Source organism: Dendropsophus ebraccatus, chromosome 11 (assembly GCF_027789765.1).
Source record: "Dendropsophus ebraccatus isolate aDenEbr1 chromosome 11, aDenEbr1.pat, whole genome shotgun sequence".
NCBI classification, from domain to species: domain Eukaryota; kingdom Metazoa; phylum Chordata; class Amphibia; order Anura; family Hylidae; genus Dendropsophus; species Dendropsophus ebraccatus.
The window spans coordinates 77912475-77931478 of record NC_091464.1 but is presented as its reverse complement, the minus strand read 5'-3'; the positions used below and the strand labels follow the sequence as shown (position 1 = coordinate 77931478).

At 48.0% G+C, this 19004-nt stretch overlaps 1 protein-coding gene across 1 annotated transcript in view; it reads left to right on the top strand.

The window, feature by feature from the left end:
* Window positions 1-19004, top strand: part of GRIK1 (glutamate ionotropic receptor kainate type subunit 1) — a 264135-nt gene that overhangs the window by 102474 nt on the left and 142657 nt on the right. The window contains exons 2-3 of the mRNA XM_069946178.1: window positions 15004-15171; window positions 15940-16197. Of these exons, the coding sequence (XP_069802279.1) occupies window positions 15004-15171; window positions 15940-16197 (426 nt within the window). The remainder of the gene's footprint in view (window positions 1-15003; window positions 15172-15939; window positions 16198-19004) is intronic.

The window sequence follows — 19004 nt, the reverse complement described above, 5'->3', positions numbered from 1 at the left end:
CAGTTCCGCCTCGGGCGCCAGCTCCCGAAACCTGCGAAACTGGAAGCGAGAAAGCGCATCAGCTAAACTATTACGACACCCAGGGATATATCGTACTTTGATCCAAATGTTGCAGCGTAAACATAATAGCACCAAATAACGCACTAAACGAATAACATAAGGACAAGAAGAATTCAAACAATTCACTGCATATAAAACACCTTTATTATCTGAATGAAAAAACACTCTCTTATTGGCCAGCCGACAACCCCACAAAGTTAAAGCTACAACAATTGGAAATAACTCTAATACCACAATCCGTGACGTAATACCCCTCTCAACCCATGCAGCCGGCCACTTGGCTGCACACCATTTTCCTGCAAAATACACTCCAAACCCTACTGATCCCGCAGCATCGGAAAACAAATGCAGCTCCGCAGCATCCACAAAATCAGCTTGCCAAAAACAACGACCATTATAACTCTGCAAAAAATCTAACCAAACTACAAAATCGTCCCGCATTTCGGCGTCCACCGGCACCCGCAACAACGGATTCCTGAGACCCGAAATGCGAGCCGCCGCCTGCCTGCAAAATATCCTGCCCATAGGCATAATGCGAGAAGCAAAAGCCAACAGGCCTAACAGAGACTGCAATTCCTTGACCGAAGCCGATCTCCTAGCTAACAACCTGTACAGCCACTCACAAATTTTTCCGACCTTCTCCGCCGGCAGGCGACACTCCGCCAACTGAGAATCAATAGTAATGCCAAGGTAATCAATACAAGTGGTAGGCAACACAGCCTTATCTGCAGCTAAAGGGACACCAAACTTGGAACAGACAACATTGAAACAGCACATCACTTCCTCACACACACTAGTCCCCCCTGGACCTAAAAACAAAAAATCGTCCAGATAGTGGGTGATGCCGCCCCTCATACAGCTGACCGCCACCACCCACTCCAGGAAACAGGAGAACGCCTCGAAATAAAAGCAAGATAGGGAACAGCCCATGGGCAAACACTTATCTACAAAAAAACAACCATCAAACTGAAAACCTAAAGAATTAAACGAACCAGGAAAAATAGGTAACAAACGGAACGCAGATTCCACATCAGCCTTAGCCATCAAACAACCTAAGCCAAACGATTTCACCAATTCCACAGCCTGGTCAAAAGTAGCATATGACACTGAACATAATTCCTTAGAAATGCTATCATTCAAAGAGCCCCCCGGAGGGAAAGACAAGTGATGAATTATGCGATAGGCCCCCGGCTCTTTTTTCGGCACTACCCCCAGTGGGGAGATGCGGAAATCCGCAAAAGGCGGTGCCGAAAAGGGCCCGGCTACACGGCCTAACTGAACCTCCTTTGCAATTTTTTGTCGGACCACCTCAGGGTGCTCCCTGACGGACAACAAGTTCTCAACCCACGTGCAACCTTTACCAGTAAAAACTGGCAACACAAACCCACGACTAAAACCATCAAGGAGCAGCTGCGCCATCGGTCTGTTTGGATATCGCTCGAGCCAGCAGCGCATGCTCTCCAGCCTTACTGGCGTCAACGCCTTTTGACACCAAGTCCTTGGTGGCAGGCTGACCCGCGGTGTTGATTCGCTTAAAGCAGCGCGACATGGGGTGTCCCCCCCCACAGAAAGCGCACTCGTGTTTATATTTACATGTGTGTGGCCAGCGACACTGGGTATCATTATAGGCAAAGCAAGTGCCTTTGCGAAAAGTCACAGTCGCTGCTGAAGCGCTTTTCTGTGGAGGAGGGCGCTGAGGCGCCATAAGGTTCAGCCACAAGCCGACGTCCCTCACTCCCCAACTTACGGAGGGAAAAACAGACAGCTTCTGGCGGAAACCTTCATCGTAGAAATACCACCCAAGGCCTCCAAATTGCTTATAGGCCTCAAGTATTATCTCTACATGCTGAAATAAACCGCAACACTTGTCAGGAAAACGTTCACCCAAAACACTGGCATAAATACAAAAGGCCTGGAGCCAATTATTAAATGAACGAGGAGCCGTGCGACGCCGGTCAGCCTCAGACCCATCCTCCCCCTTATCCTGCCGCACAGGGTGCTCCTTTGCAGCTGGCAAGAGGGACAATAGGTCAACAAATTCACCACTCCAGATCTTATCTTTTACAGACCTGGAGAGGTGAAAACCCAGAGGGGACATGGGACACACAAGCGCCTCCCTGTAGCAAGTCTCAGGGACCCCCCTCCCAGACGGGCCAATAGGGGTGACGCCTGACACAGAGTCACACATATCCAGTGCTGACTCTGGCTGCTGCCAAGCCCCCGCCACATCCAGGAGAGGAGGGGGGGCTGAGACACCGCCAACCGGAGGGGCTGTGAGTACAGGGGGGGCAGGGATTGCGGGAGTGGGGTGAGAGGAAAGAGCCACAGCAGGGAGGGAGGCAGGAGCAGAGACAGCAGCCTGCAGGGTCACCAGAACTGAGGAGAGTTGGGCTAGTACTGATGGCAGGGCCAGGGGGATAGTGGGGCACTCACCCGACCCGGAACTCCGGCTCACCGCCTCCGCTCTGACTCCCGATGAAAGCCCGCAAGATGGTCCGGCAGCGCCAGGCGGCTGCAGCAGGGAAGCCCCACGCGGCAGCGAACTGCCAGGAGCAAACCCTGTGCTCCTGCCCGCAGCAGCTTGCCGACCACCAGCATGGAGGGGGGCCGCAGCAGCCGATGACCGCAACTCCCGGCGACTTCCGGCCTCCAGGCCCGATCTCCCAGCAGCACCCGCAGCACTTCCGGTTTCCGGGCGCGTTCCAGTGACGTCACTTCCGGCCGTCCTGCGTTCCACACGGCCGGCAGCTCCAACGGGGACAGGTGAATACCGGCGGCAGCGGCGTCTCGTTCTGGCACCACGGCGGGATCCCACCACAGGAACTGGGCGCCTCACATCTTCATCAAAGTCGGCTGGCAGCTCTCCCTCCTCCACGGCCTCCGGAAAGTCCAACGGTCCCGGAACAGCGCCATCATCCATCACAGTGGCATCAGCAGCGACAGCGGCGGCACCAGCAGGACCCGATCCAGTCTCCGACCTGGGGAAGAGATGGGCACCCGATGCCAGATCCACAGCACACCGTTCCAGCCAAGCAGTCAGCTCATCAGAATCCGCCCGGCGGCGCAGCTCCTCGAACAATGCCTCCATCACGGTTAGTCACAGGAAAAAACAGCTCACAGCTCACTAGCTCTTCTATCCTCAGGTTGCTCTGGCAGACAGACCCTGTCTGCCCAAGCAACCCCTATTTTATACCCTTATTAATTCTACCTCCCACTATTCCTAACAGCCTATCACAAACCTGTATCTGGGTAACAGTTCATTACATGTCCCCCAGCTACACACTTTCTATTGGCTACTTTTCTAACCTATCCTATTGCTGCTCACCTCAGCACTAGGTCTTCAGCTTTACACTCACTACAGCTACATTAACCCTTTCCCTCCTTGCTGCCTATTTTCTCATGTATCCCTTCCCTAATGGTCCAGGGCTGCCATTATGAGTCCATTCTGGTCACGTGACACAGAGACAAGAGAGAAAGTTCTTCTCCAGGCTTGTAATCAGGTGGGATCTGAACACTCAAACCCAGACTGATCAAAACGTTTCATATATTGCTAGGGCATATATTTAAAAATGACTGTGTCCATGTAAGTTCTTGAAATGTTGTATATTAGTGATGAGCGAATAGTGAAATATTTGAATATTTGATATCCGTACCAATATCTCCCAGATATTCGAATGTTCGATCGAATATTCAATACCATTAAAGTCTATGGGAACTAGTATTCGATTATTGAAAAAACATCTATTTGACCACATGGAGGTCACCAAGTCCACAATGACGCCTCAGGAAAAGGGAAGGGGGATTAGAACGCTTACTGAATATTTATTGAATATTCTGCGTACTATTCGATAATATTCGGTACTATCGAATACCTTACTATTCGATCAAACAGTATTTGATCATCTCTACTGTATATCTTAAAGGCCCTATTACATGAAACGATTATCGGCCGTATTCGGACGATAATTGTCTTGTGTAATAGAAGGCAACGATCAGCCGACATGAATAATGTCGGCTGATCGTTGCAGTCTTTTGTCTTTCAACATGTTGAAAGACAAACGACTAATATAGGAACGATCTGCTGCCGTCGCTCAGCTCCCTGCGGCCCCTCATGTACTCACCCGCTCGCTGCCACCATGTGTAATAGCTGCGCCAGCAAGCAGGGAACGAGGAGCAAGCGAGCGCTGACAGCGCTCGTTTGCTTCTCTCAGTTCCCCCTTGTAATAGGGACTTTAGGCCCTTTAATGCTGGGTTTACACGGAGCGATAATTCGCCCGATCGTACGATTAATGATTTCAAAGTAACAATTTTTTTTTTTATAACGATCAGCGTTTAGACGGAACGATATATTGTACGGAAAAATCGTTTTGCGATCGCTTAAGTCTATCTCGCACATAGGTTAAATCGGTGAGGGACTGTTTACACGGAAACGATTTCTGCGAATTTTTTGCAAACGACAAAGGACGATTTGAGAACATGTTCAAAGATCATAATGAACGATTTCTCGCTCATCGCTTTATCGTTCGCTGCGTTAACACGTACGATTATCGTTCAAATTCGATCGTTATTGTGCAAATTCGCACGATAATCGTTCCGTGTAAACCCAGCATAACACAGTGTTCCTAGAGACACTCATTAAGCCAATAACTATCCAAATTAGAAGTCGAGCGGTAAAATGCTCACTCATCGGGGGGAGGTTGACAGTGATGCGGTGAGTATAATGCACCACACTTCTGGGGGTGAGGGCAACACGGGGAAGGGGGCCTTTCACTTAAATAACACACATTACAAAGTTGTATAACTTTGTAATGTGTGTTGTTTAGTGAATAAATGTCGAGCACCGCACTACCCCTTTAATAGCCACATGAAGGATACAGTAATCGTTGGTGCGGCCTAGATGAGCAATGCATAGTAAAGGTACTGCAAACCAGCGCCATTCTCGCTGATTGATGCTCGTTTGTGCTCGCAGATGGCCGAAAATCATGAAGAGAACCTATAGATTTATAGCACATCTAGGGAAGTATATTACATCTGCGTACTGTGCACTTACATATAGTAAAAGCTCAGGATTTTCACTTAAATGCAAATTACAAAGTACAATTACACTGCGAGTGCAGGAACAGGTGTGAGCGATAGTTTCATATAAAACAAGCCAGTTATTCCCAAGAATGCCTACACGGATGGTATAAAGTGGTTTTCTGCCCAACTGTCATATTAGAAAAATAACTCAGGTTGATTTGGGAAATTGCATGGCGTGACTGCTGCCAGCCGGCATTTCTCCTTCTCCGCTGCTGCCAATCCAGCTTTAAGCCGAACACAATGTGTAACGCCCGGAGTAGTGGATCCACTGGACCGGCACCAGCGATGGCACAAACCTCACCAGGGAGCGGAGTCTAAGGGGCCGCTGGTTTTCACCAGAGCCCGCCGCAAGGCGGGATGGACTTGCTGCGGCAGGCGACCCCCAGGTCGCTACCCCTGGCTTGGTTGCTGGTGTCGGCAGGCGAGGCGTGGCAGGAGATGGCACAGGCAATAGTCTGCAGATGAGAGAGCACGTGACAGGCTGGACACGGGAACAGGTGGAGTGACAGGGAAACAGGAACCAGGAACAGGGACTTGGGACCAGGTAACGGACAGGACTCAGGAACAGGGACTTGGGACCAGGTAACGGACAGGACACAGGAACAACAGGGAGCTGGGCCAAACGCTATGGAAAGCATGTAGAGGCTCCAACACTAAGGACAGGGCATGCTGGGATTTATAGGGGAGTGATTGGGTGCAACTACCAATTAGGAGCGCACTGCCCCTTTAAATCTGAGACAGCCGGCGCGCGCGCGCCCTAGGAGGCGGGGACGCGCGCGCCGGCCGGCACAGCGGGAGACAGGAGCGGGGAGAGGTGAGGCGCCCCCCGGGGCCGAGGTGACAGCAGCGCCGGGTCCCCGACTATGGACACCGGCTGCTGCATAGGGCAGGTAGCGGTCGCGGCGGCGGCCCGGAACGCGGGACGCCGCCGCGGCCGTAACAGTACCCCCCCCCTTTGGCCTCCCCCTCTTTCTTGCCTGCAAATGGCACAGGAAGCCACAAAGTCTTTGACATCTTGGGATAGGCTGGGCCACCAGTAGTGGCGAGAGATCCGTTGGCCGGTCTTACGGACTCCCGGGTGCCCGGCCTCCAACGAGGAATGACCCCAGTTCAAAATACCTCTTCGAAGCGCAGGGTGAACATGAGTCTTTCCGGGGGGTACTCTCTGAAGAGTGGAGGTGACGACTGGTACTAGGCGATCAGGCGGTATAACGTGGCAAGGGACCTTCTGTGAGTTCTTCCGGTGGAGAGAGGACACGACCTTAGTCTTGGGTACGGGGAGAGGGTACACCTCGGCAGAGAAGGCATCCGCCGAGTCTTGGTCTTCTGCCGGTAGGCCGGATAGAGGCTTGGCCGGGACAGGAAATGACATAATACACTTGGTCTGAGGTGACTTGAGACACTGGTGGGAACAGTCCTGACCCCAACTGAGAATCTCCCCGGTTCTCCAGTCCAGCTGAGGGGCATGTTCTTGTAGCCACGGGAGTCCCAGGAGGACCGCGGGGGAAGAATGGGGCAGGACGTAGAAGGATATCTCTTCTTGATGTGAAGGACCCACCTGGAGGACTAAAGATGCGGTCTGGTAGTACACACGGTCGGTAAGAATTTCGCCCGTGACCGAGGAGATAGTCAGGGGCCTGGCTAGTCGGGTCACGGGTAGCCGCCATCTTTGGACCAATGTTGCCGCAATAAAACTGCCTGCTGAGCCAGAATCGAGGAAGGCAGTAGTCTGATGATTTTGTCCTGAGGGAGTCCGGATGGAAACTGGCATAGACAGACTTGGAATGGTGGCATTCACACCTAGGGACACCTGTCCCACCGGACCTAGGTGCGAGCATTTTCCGGATGTTTGGGGACGTAGGGGACATCCCAGCCGGAAGTGATCGGAACCACCGCAATAGAGACAGAGATTCTGCTCCAGGCGCCGGATTCTTTCATCAGGCGTCAGGTGAGCCCGTTCCACCTGCATAGGAATCTCAGGAGAGGGTTGGGACATCGAAAGATCAGGATTCTGGAAAACCGGCGCCAGCTGGGGATGGCGACGGGAACGGGTTAGTAAATGTTCATGCCGAACCTCCTCCTCCCTCTCCGAAAAACGAGTATCAACTCGGGTGGCCAGTAGAATGAGTTCGTTCAGGGAGGTAGGCAGGTCTCGGGCAGCGAGCACGTCTCTCACACGACTAGACAGGCCCTTCTTGAAGGTGGCCAATAGGGCGGCCTCGTTCCAGTCCAATTCGGCTGCCAGGGTGCGGAACTGGATGGCGTAGTCACCAACAGAGGAGCTGCCTTGAGAGAGGTTGAGGAGAGCAGTCTCGGCCGAAGAAGCACGGGCAGGTTCCTCAAAGACGGAGCGAAACTCGAATAGGAAGGCCCGGAGATTGGCAGCAACAGGATCATCACGGTCCCACAGTGGCGTGGCCCAGGCCAGGGCTCTACCCTCTAATAGGCTGATGATGAAAGCCACTTTAGAGCGCTCGGTGGAAAACTGACTACTCAAAAGTTCAATGTGCATGGTGCACTGAGTCAGGAATCCTCTGCACAACTTAGAGTCCCCAGAGTACTTGCTTGGGAGAGCCAGTCGGAGTGAAGAAGCAGCGTCAGGAGATGGTGTGCGCTGGGCAGTAGTCTGCTGCTGTAAGGCGGCAGTGAGTTGCTGGATCTGCTGTGACTGTTTCTGGATTTGTTGAGCCTGTTGCGCGACCACTCTGGCGACGTCACGGAGATCTGGCACCTCGCCGGGATCCATGGTTGGAGCCTACTGTAACGCCCGGAGTAGTGGATCCACTGGACCGGCACCAGCGATGGCACAAACCTCACCAGGGAGCGGAGTCTAAGGGGCCGCTGGTTTTCACCAGAGCCCGCCGCAAGGCGGGATGGACTTGCTGCGGCAGGCGACCCCCAGGTCGCTACCCCTGGCTTGGTTGCTGGTGTCGGCAGGCGAGGCGTGGCAGGAGATGGCACAGGCAATAGTCTGCAGATGAGAGAGCACGTGACAGGCTGGACACGGGAACAGGTGGAGTGACAGGGAAACAGGAACCAGGAACAGGGACTTGGGACCAGGTAACGGACAGGACTCAGGAACAGGGACTTGGGACCAGGTAACGGACAGGACACAGGAACAACAGGGAGCTGGGCCAAACGCTATGGAAAGCATGTAGAGGCTCCAACACTAAGGACAGGGCATGCTGGGATTTATAGGGGAGTGATTGGGTGCAACTACCAATTAGGAGCGCACTGCCCCTTTAAATCTGAGACAGCCGGCGCGCGCGCGCCCGAGGAGGCGGGGACGCGCGCGCCGGCCGGCACAGCGGGAGACAGGAGCGGGGAGAGGTGAGGCGCCCCCCGGGGCCGAGGTGACAGCAGCGCCGGGTCCCCGACTATGGACACCGGCTGCTGCATAGGGCAGGTAGCGGTCGCGGCGGCGGCCCGGAACGCGGGACGCCGCCGCGGCCGTAACACAATGCTTGTCTGACTGCTCGCTCTGGAGCGATCCCATGATAAGCTGCAGGGAGCTCACATTCTCTGTAGGTTTTCTGTAGACACTGTCAGTGAGATTGAGACGCTACGTACACAGCTTATAAATGGACATAAAGTAATGAAAGCAGTCAAGTCAAGTATAGTTCCAGGAATAGATAAAGTTTAGAATTAAACTCTAACATTTGTGTCATCATTAATTCCATCACCTGGTGATTCAAAAAACTATTTCTTTTTGCCTCTGGAGTACCCCTTTCAACATGTGCTAACCTCATATATATATATATATATATATATATATATATATATATATATATATATATATATATATAAAACTATGATTTGAATTCATGTTATCTATCGGTGGCATTTATCTGCCTGCTTGTTTAACATCTCTGCCCAGCTGTACGTGTGGTGTCCCACCACATGGTGTTTGTACCATGTGTTCTGTGTTGACCATTAGGAGGTGCACTTTTCTTCTACCCTATCAGCTTTCTCCTTTCTCCTGCACACACTCATCCCCACCACTCACAGACAGACATACAGAAGGCCCCTGTAGGAGGAGTTTCACTGGTGGAGGAAGTTCAGTTCTTACCAGATTCTCAGAGAGAAAATACACTAAAAGCTACTGTTCCTGCTGTAGTTAAGCCAGGGCCTGGCTGATGCCAGGGCCCCTGTCGGGGACAGCAAAATTAGTGAAGTCTAGTCACGCAAGTCTTCAGATGCAGTTAGACATTAACAGTTCTTTCGCTACTACGTTCAGTATCCACTTTAAAGGGAGAGGAACACCATGACCCATGCCGAGAACAAGTCTACAAAAGAAGATCTACTTATCCTATCGCGCAATGCAGTAAACTGGGAAGCCTCAGACACCTATCTACATCCAGATAACCAAGAGTGGGGCTTGTACTACCCTACTGGAATGGGTTCCATGATACCAGGGGGCAGAATGTGGTCAGACTATGTCTATACACAAGTAACTATTCACTACAAAGGTATCTTTAGGTTCCGGCATAGTACATCGCTACACTGGGTTGGGGCTCCCCTGGCAAACTCCTCTACTCTACTCCACTCTACCTTACAAGCACTGCTACAACTACCTCTCTTTTCCTTCAGCACCTTCTTAAGCACAAAAGGTCCATCGCTAGAGTCTGTGTGAAGATTTATCTACTTGTAAAATGTGTATTGTTATATTGAACCTGACAGTAAAGCTGTTCTATTTTTATATTACTGGGACTCTGCCATCTTCTATACGCACCGGCACCTATACACATAGCAATGTACACCTTGGGTAACTTTTCCCCTTTTCTGTAAGTGGCAGTGCAGACAGTCCGGGTGGGTCAGTTGCCACTCAGGACTGCCATGACAAGAGCCCAAGGGACTTACTAAAACCCGGCAGGTTACTGACCATTTGGGGAACACAGCTACCCACATAAACAAGCGGGTAACAACATTACACCTGTGTGCTGGACTAGCACTGGAGTCACAACATTAACACCTCTGGTTAAAGGGGTTGTCCGGCGATAAAAAATTATTCACAGAATAACACACATTACAAAGTTATACAACTTTGTAATGTATGTTATGTCTGTGAATGGCCCCCTTCCCCGTGTCCCACCACCCCCACCCGTGTACCCGGAAGTGTGGTGCGCTATACATTATACGTGGCCGCGTCATCAGCCGCTCAGCCGCGATTGGCTGAGCACAGTTATGCTCAGCCAATCGCGACTGAGCTTCGGATGACGCTGCAGAGGGTGGCCGGCACTCGGGAAGATCCGCCGGCCTCCCGAAGAAGACGTCACTGCTGAGGATCGGAGACCGTGGACGACACGAGATGCGGTGAGTATAATGCACCACACTTCCGGGTCTAGCGTGGGTGGGGGGAAACACGGGGAAGGGGGCCATTCACAGACATAACATACATTACAAAGTTGTATAACTTTGTAATGTGTGTTATTCTGTGAAAATTTTTTTATCGCCGGACAACCCCTTTAAGCTGACACCAGCAAACAACATCTGCCCTGCAACGCAACACCATATACTGTAAGTCCAGGGGGTATCTGAGTCATATATCATTTGAGCCTGTTTCTGTATTGTAATCACATGTTTTGTTTTGTTTAGTTTTTTTTGCTTTGCTATGAATGAATATTTCCTAAATGTAACAGCTCCTTTCCATTGACAAAAAATATATGGAATTTGGAAAGAGTAGAGGAGCTTATCTGCATGCGTACTGTGAAGAAGCCATGCCACCTCCCAAGCGAGCGGAAAATCAATGCTTTCTAAAGTGGCACATTTCTAAGTAAAATGATGCAGAAAATATTCTCCAGACCCTATAGAGCAATGATTCAATGAGAGGGCTGGAGACAGTATTAATACGCCATTGTTTGTAGTATTAGGTGAGTGCTCTCAGCAACAGATGGGTGGCTATTGATATGGTGCATATATATCACACAGTAGGGGAAGAGTGTACAACATAGGGTGGACTCGTGGTTATAAAAATAAAGAAAAAGATATGTTGACAGGAGCGATTTAGAATTTTAAATGGCTTCAGAGCTGGAACCTTAGAATATTTTTTTTATTTTCTAAGCTCTGTACAGGAATCTAATGTAGGAAAAATGAACTGTTCCACTGTGTAAGAGGAGCTTGGCTAAGTGGCTATGGTAGCAATCAACAGAATTCTGAATACAGCTCTGAAGTATGATAGTATGATAAAGAATGTAACTCAGAATCAGTACAGGGTAAGTAATGTAATGTACATAAACAGTGACCTCACCAGCAGAATAGTGAGTTCCGCTCTGGAGTATAATACAGAATGTAACTCAGGATCAGTATAAGTAATGTAATGTATGTTCACAATGACCCCACCAGCAGAATAGTGAGTGCAGCTCTGGAGTATAATACAGATTTGTATCATACAAGATTTCCATGTGTAAAGTTGTGTTCCTTTGGGGACATATCCTTTAATTCTGGTTCTCTCATGGAAATGAATCACCTACCGTGCTTTCCCAAAAATAAGACAGTGTCTTATTTAAATTTTTGCTCACAAAGAAGCGTTATGTCTTACTTTCAGGGGATGCCTTATTTTTCCATGAAGAATTCAAACTTATTATTGAACAAAAAAAAAAAAAGAACTTTTATTATATACTGTATAGTAGTTGTCATCACAAACCAGCATAACCTTGGTTGGCAGCGGGGGACTTACATTCAGAAGATGCCTTATTTTCAGGGGGATGCCTTATTTTAAGCCTCCATGTAAATCCTCCACTATGCCTTATTTTCGGAGGTGTTCTTTTTTTCTAATTTGTATCCATTGTCTGAATGTAATTTATTTTATTTGCACATAGACACGGAACAAATTCTTTGGATGGGACACACTAGTAAGCATGCTCTGTAACCTCTGTAACCTGTACAAGGTCATTCCATAGGGAGGGGAGGGGAGCTAAGATGCTATTGTCTTTGCTATCAACTGGTGTCACCTTTCTGTGTAATGCCGTACAGATCACTTTTTAGCCGCGTCCTCCTTATCATCACAGGCAGAACTGAAAGTTTTAGCTTAGTTTTTAGTGGCCTTATGAAAACTACAGGATTTCAAGATTATTTTATTATAGATATTACAATGGAATATTTGAAAAAAAGTATCAAAAATTCTTTTAAAAAATTATGTTTAACATAAAAACTTGATTTAAACAGTGGGTCATTCTTCCCTTTTACGATATAGTCAGTACACACAGTATCTGTATCTTCTGTGGTGCTGTAATAAATCTTTAGCCACATGTTTCCCCCTTAGGTAATGGAAAAGAGACTTAGGGAGATGTTTCTTCACCTTATGTCAGACTCTAGACCTTGTAGATTTTTTTTTTTATCATCCTATATATAAATGTACCACATCAGCAAAACAAGGGTGTTTGCAGCTGGCTGTGTACTGGAGTCTGTGGCTCCGCACAATAGAAGCTCGATTTTCAGTCTGTGTTTTTTGTATTCTCCGCCAGCAGCCGCCGATACACAGGAGACGGAGGAAAGGATGAAAATTCTTAAACAATTTAGAGGGAAAAAAAAGCCTTAAGGGGACGGTCAATATGAAATCCTGTCTAGTTGTAGGAATGGAGTTTGCTGACAGGTCTGCGATGGAGGGAAAAGGATAGAATGTGGAGACGTGATGGTGGTAGAATTTCAATACAAAACCTGAAGTTCCTAAGTTCACCATAATAGGTTCAAATGCTGTGCTGATATCTTTATAGCAGTTTAACCTGCAGAATTATTAAAATTGTGGATGCCTGAAGTCACCACTAGGGAAGCTAATGAGATTAATATCGATCTTTAATCCTCCGTCCCGGTGCCCAGTAATTGGGCATGGGGGCGGAGAGCGGTACGTAGTCACGCTGCCTCTGCCTTCTTTCCCGCCACTCATGCTTGATTTGCAGCCTGAGCCTAAATTTAATGCAAAGCCATGGCTCAGGCTGCCAATCAAGTGTGAGTGGCTGGGGAAAGGGTGAGGCAGCAAGCCGCTGTGACTCCCCCTCATGCCTAGTTACCAGGCACGGGGACAGAGTGTTAAAGAAAGATATTTCAAATTTGCCACCTCGCCAAAGTCTGCTGGGCACAGCGTCGGAGAGTTGTGTCCGGGAGCTGTAAGGTACTGGTGCCCATTAAGCTTGTCTAGCGATATCTAGAGAAAAAAAAATACTCTCAAGAATTTTGAGGTAAGGCTACATTCACACATCCATAGTGCAGCCCGTGCCCGCTGACCCGCGCCCATGGCCCGCACTACGAATGTGCATCTGTAGTACTCAGTGCTTCACGGAGCACTACATTACTGCTTCATTAGCGCACGGCCCCGTACACACGTACGGACGTGTGAACAGGCCATTGAATACCATAGGTTCTATGCTCTGTCCGCAATTACGTGCCCGCAATTGCGGACAGAACAACGGACGTGTGAATGTAGCCTAACAGATGGGATTCACAATTTTTCCTCGTCTGTCTATCTATGGGGACATAGAGGAGCAATTTGATGGGGACATGCACCTTTAGTACTCTGGCCTCAGCCCTATCACATGGCGAATGTCCCATGTACCCTTGGGCCAGTGCAGAGGGTAGTGTGAGTGTGGGTACAGGCATTAACCCTGAGGCAAACCCTGGTTTCTCAGACTCATTTGGTGTGTAGATGAAAGCAAGACCAGTCAAGTAGCTGTAGTAGTGGCAAAGGTCGCAGCTGCAACTGGCCCTAAAAATCTGAGGGGCCAAGAGGCCTCTCACTATGTTAGGGCTGACTGTTTATGCCTGACCTGCTAAAACTTAACTTCAATTGTTGGCAGTATGTGGAGCTCTGTGCAGCAGCACTGACAGGAGCAGATGTGTCACACAGATTAGAGATCAGGGGAAAGTCATAAAACAAGAGGCTGCAATGACTGTAGCAGAAAAAAACGTGAGTGAATGTCATATCAAGTGTAGACTTACCCCAGGTGCTATTCTTATTCTGCTTTGAAGGTTGATCGCTCCAGTTGACTTCCAGTGGGTAGACTTGCCTGGAGTTGTAGTGCAGATGAGCTAGATTTTCACCTAAGGATGCAGGTCTGAACAGAGATGTAATATTCTAGCCAAGAGTACTAGTTATTGGCCAAAGGCCCAAATTCAGGTATGGATGAGAGCTAAGGATGGTCCGAACCTGCCAAGAGTTCGGGTACGAACCCGAACCTAGGCAGGTTCGGACCATCCCTAATGAGAGCTATAGGTTCCCTATGAAGCGCATCCTTGCAGACTAAGAGCTGGTAAAAGTGAATCTGTCAGACAGGGGTAAGGTGGTTATTTGGACTTCTCTTCTTAGTTCACTGAGTAGGGCTAAAAAAGTGGAAAGGGTGCCATAGGGTGATAACGTAAACAACAGATTGTAGGTCGAACAAGCTGATAATAAAACTGCTCACCTGATGGTGTTGTGCTAAGAACAGTCAGTGAGGAGAGAGGTAGTAGCCGTAGCAGCCAGGCTCCAAGGGTAGATGCCGAGATCCCAAGCCAGGAGATCAGGGAATGGAGAATGGTAGATGAAGTGTCGGATCCTCGGTGTAGGCGGGGACCACAGGAGCCAGAATGACGGCGCTTCACGGCTTCAGGTTTAATGAAGTAAAACAATGAATTTTAATGGTCTCATAAACAACGCGTTTCGAGGCATAAATTGCCCCTTTGTCAAGTAGGAGAGACATGACACGAGACATGTCTCTCCTACTTGACAAAGGGGCAATTTATGCCTCGAAACGCTTCTTAGTTCACTGGAACAACAATCACAGAACCTGCAGCCATAATATCACTAGATGTTACTAACTCTGACTCGTATATCGTATCTCATATCGTATATCATATATCTTACAATAACATTTCTTTATTTCTTGGTTCCAGGAGGGATTTTCGAGACACAGGAAAATGAGCCAGTAAACGTGGAAGAACTAGCCTTCAAGTTTGCGGTGACCAATATTAACAGGAACAGAACACTGATGCCCAACACCACCCTGACCTACGACATCCAGAGAATCAACTTGTTTGACAGCTTTGAGGCTTCCAGGAGAGGTAGAGTATTAACTGTTATAAGGCCTTCCTGAAATTTACTTAGAAGACCTATACCTATATATTGCTTAATAAGGTTTTCCAGGAAAAAAACTTGTTAGCCTATGCACAGGATAGGCTAATAAAAGTTTATCTGCAGGGTCCAGACACCTGGCTCCCCAGCTGATTGCCTGATCGGTGCCTACAGTACAGTGAGAACAGAACCGGAAGCAGTTGGCCTTAATCACTGTTTGGCGGCGGCACCCAGGTTCTGCAGCCTCTGTTCCTATTACAGTGAATAGGAGCAGAGGCTGCAGTACCCTGGTGTCACCACTACATAGGGAACAGAACCAACATCTCACTGTTCTGACTGTAGTAGCTGAAGGGCAGGAGAGCTTAGTGTCTGGTCCCTGCAGATAAATTGTTAATAGCCTATACTGTGGAAAGGCTATCAATTGTCTTTACTGGAAGACCTCTTTAAGTAACATTTTAATGTACTGTAATTTATCAGAGCCCAGAATGTAAATGTATTATAGATTTACCTCATGTCACTGACAGGTGAGATGACTCTCCTGGTTGTGATAGGATAGAGTCTAATCTGATCAATTTCTCAGCTTTATTAGGTATTTAAAAGGACACTGACTGTCATTTCAACAACCTTTGTATAACTCAATAATACAAGTGAATATAAGAAACCTTCTAAAATATCTTATCAGCCAAAACATTCTTCTTTCTTCTGTTATCAAGCATTGTCCCTCTGCCTATTTATTATGGATTATTTCTTTGCCGCAGCTTGTGATCAGCTTGCCCTTGGGGTCGCAGCATTGTTTGGACCATCTCACAGTTCTTCGGTCAGCGCAGTCCAGTCGATTTGCAATGCTCTGGAGGTTCCTCACATCCAAACAAGATGGAAACACCCCTCAGTGGATAACAAAGACACCTTTTTCATCAATCTCCACCCAGACTATGCTGCCATCAGCCGAGCGGTGCTGGACCTGGTGTTACATTACAGCTGGAAGACGGTGACCGTAGTGTATGAGGATAGTACAGGTAGGATCACCAGATCTTCTCCATTGTGAATGGTCTTTAATATGAGTCTGTACAAGACCCAGGGCATCAACATTACATCATACTGTTTTCTGTAGGGGTAACATGAAATCCCTGGACCACAAAATCCGGAACTGGGCTCAACTATTATAGGCCATATACTGTACACCTGGAGGAGGAACCTTCTGTGCTCTATCCTCTATCCTACAGTTACAGCCCTAAGGTTGACCTTTATTCCTGACAATTTAAAGCTTACAATATTCAGGCTTACAACTATATTAAGAAGTACTACAGAAGTATGTCTAGATCCTACCAGCTGCTCAGCCTTTAAAGGGATTGTCTAGGTTAGAAACCCCATTTTTTAGAAGAGTATTCTTTGAAGGTTAAAAGTCACTAAAAGAACTAAGAGTGTCTCTGGAGGTCCTGACAAAGCCTTGAATTGCATGGACAGCCTATTGATTTCTATAAGGATTATGTAATGTTTAATTTCTCCTATGGTGGCGCTGCAGGGAAAATGAACAGTCACTGCCAGGTTTTACCCCAGATTACAGCTTATTGTTGGGATTCCCATCTATAGGACATTTTGTAATCCGCTACTCTTTGGAAAATCCTTCTAACAATAGAGTATTATTCTTAGATAACTTCTTTAAGGGAATTGTTAGAATCGAGTGTCTCTTGTAATAGGAACGTTCTACAATAATCCTGTACCTAACTTCTACTATTGGCTGCTGCAGGTACTATTATACAGTGTCGGACTGGCCCATCAGAGGAGCAGAGGATCCTCCGGTGGGCCCCCAGCTTTAGAACCTGCACAAACACTGACTGACATGTTGTTTCTCACTGGTTCTTCATTGGTGGGCCCCCAGTATCATTACCTCAGGAGGGCCCCAGATACACCAGTCCAACACTGCTATTATATATCTACGCCAAAAGAGACCAAAGCATCACTAAGACTTGGCACCTAATCCAGAACAATAGTTGATACATATGGCTTGTAGGTCAGGGCCCTAAGGTTGAGCTCACACAGCAGTAAGAGTCTGTGTTATACCCATCTGGGTGAAGATGGGAGTCTTCAGGTTTAGTGTCTAGGGCAGCAGCAGCTGTTAATACGGCCCTGACTGTATGGACATCTCTAACAAAAAAAAAAAATATATATATATATATATATATATATATATACAGCCCTGGCTACACGATCATCGAGCTGTGTAATAGGCTCAGTAAGCGAGTGACAATGGAGCAGATCGGCACTGGCTTCCACTGCTCATCGGGCCAGGTAATTCGGCCCTAAGAATTAGTTTGTCTAGGGGGTCATCTACTTGAACCATCTTGTCTTGTAGTAAATCTATTTCATAGTAAGCTCAACTGATCGAATAAATAATATACAGTAATTGTGAAAACAAAAAAGCACAAACCAAAAAAATACCCGGACAATTGACAATCAACAGTAGGGTGATTCATGGGTTGAGAGTGTGGGCAGGTCAGGTGTGAGCAATAAGGCTGCGGTGGAAGGATCGGGTCATGATTGCCATCGCTTTGTAAAGTGTTTCTGTATGAAGCTATGTCTGTACGAGGCACAATGGGTCTCGCAGAACCCGGCTGAGCGCTCATTGTCTCTTAATGATATTCCACCGTAATTGCAAATCCGTAATTCCCGTGCTCTATATTGATAAGAGAGGGTTAGTGGTTCACAGCTGTGCTCTGCAGATAACCTCAGTGACTGGAGCGGAGAATACATCTAATGAAGTTAACGTTCCCCCCCAGGATCCTATTAGTGTTTGTCGGGTATGTGGCCGCGTCCCTTAAGAGTAATGGCGGAGCCGCCTCTTTAGATGCACTCGTCCTTATCATGGAGGAGCTGGGATATTACAGCCGTCATAACTGTTTATTGTATACCAGAGTGAGATGGATGGGGATTACTGGACAGATCCCAGAATTTAAGGGATGTCACATACTTCACTTACAATAGTCTTTAGGGTCGGTACCTATATTAGCACTAATAGGGAGCATTCTGTAATTTTATGTGACTCAAAAATGACATTTATTAATGGGTAGTAGCAAAACTCAACATGTATACATTGCCGGGTACAAATAATGATCCTTTTAAATGACCAAAAAAATGATTAAATGTTTGTTAAAGGGGTTATCCAGCGTTAGAAAAACATGGCCACTTTCTTCCAGAGACTCTTGTCTCCAGTTCAGGTGTAGTTTGCAATAAAGTCCCATTCACTTTAATGAAACTGAGCTGCATAACCTGGACCCAAACTGAAGACAAGGGTGGTGCTGTCTTTGGAAGAAAGTGGCTATGTTTTTATAATGCTGGATAACTCCTTTTAGGGTACAAACACACATAATATATCTGCAGTGGATTTCTCGCTGCAAAATCTGCTGCGGATACTTGCCCATTCACTTCAATGGGCTGACATACTTGCAGCGGGATTGTCCTCCTGCTGCGAGTATGTCAAACTCAGTGCCATTAACCCCCACGGCCCGGGAACATACTGTACCTGGTCCCCGCTCCTGCTTGCTTCGGGACCTCGAAGCGGGACCTCGATTGGCGGTCAGCCAATCAGTGCGCTGCCCTGTTGTGGACCACTCATTGGCTGACTGCCGGGAGACCCAGAGCGGGGACCTGATACAGTATGTTCCTGGGCCGCGGGGCCTAATGGCTCTGAGTTTGACATACTCGCAGCGGGATGACAATCCCACTGCGAGTATGTCAGCCCATTGAAGTGAATGGGCAAGAAATCCGCAGTGGATACATTATGTGTGTTTGTACCCTTGAGCAATTACTGCAAAGGAGATTGTTA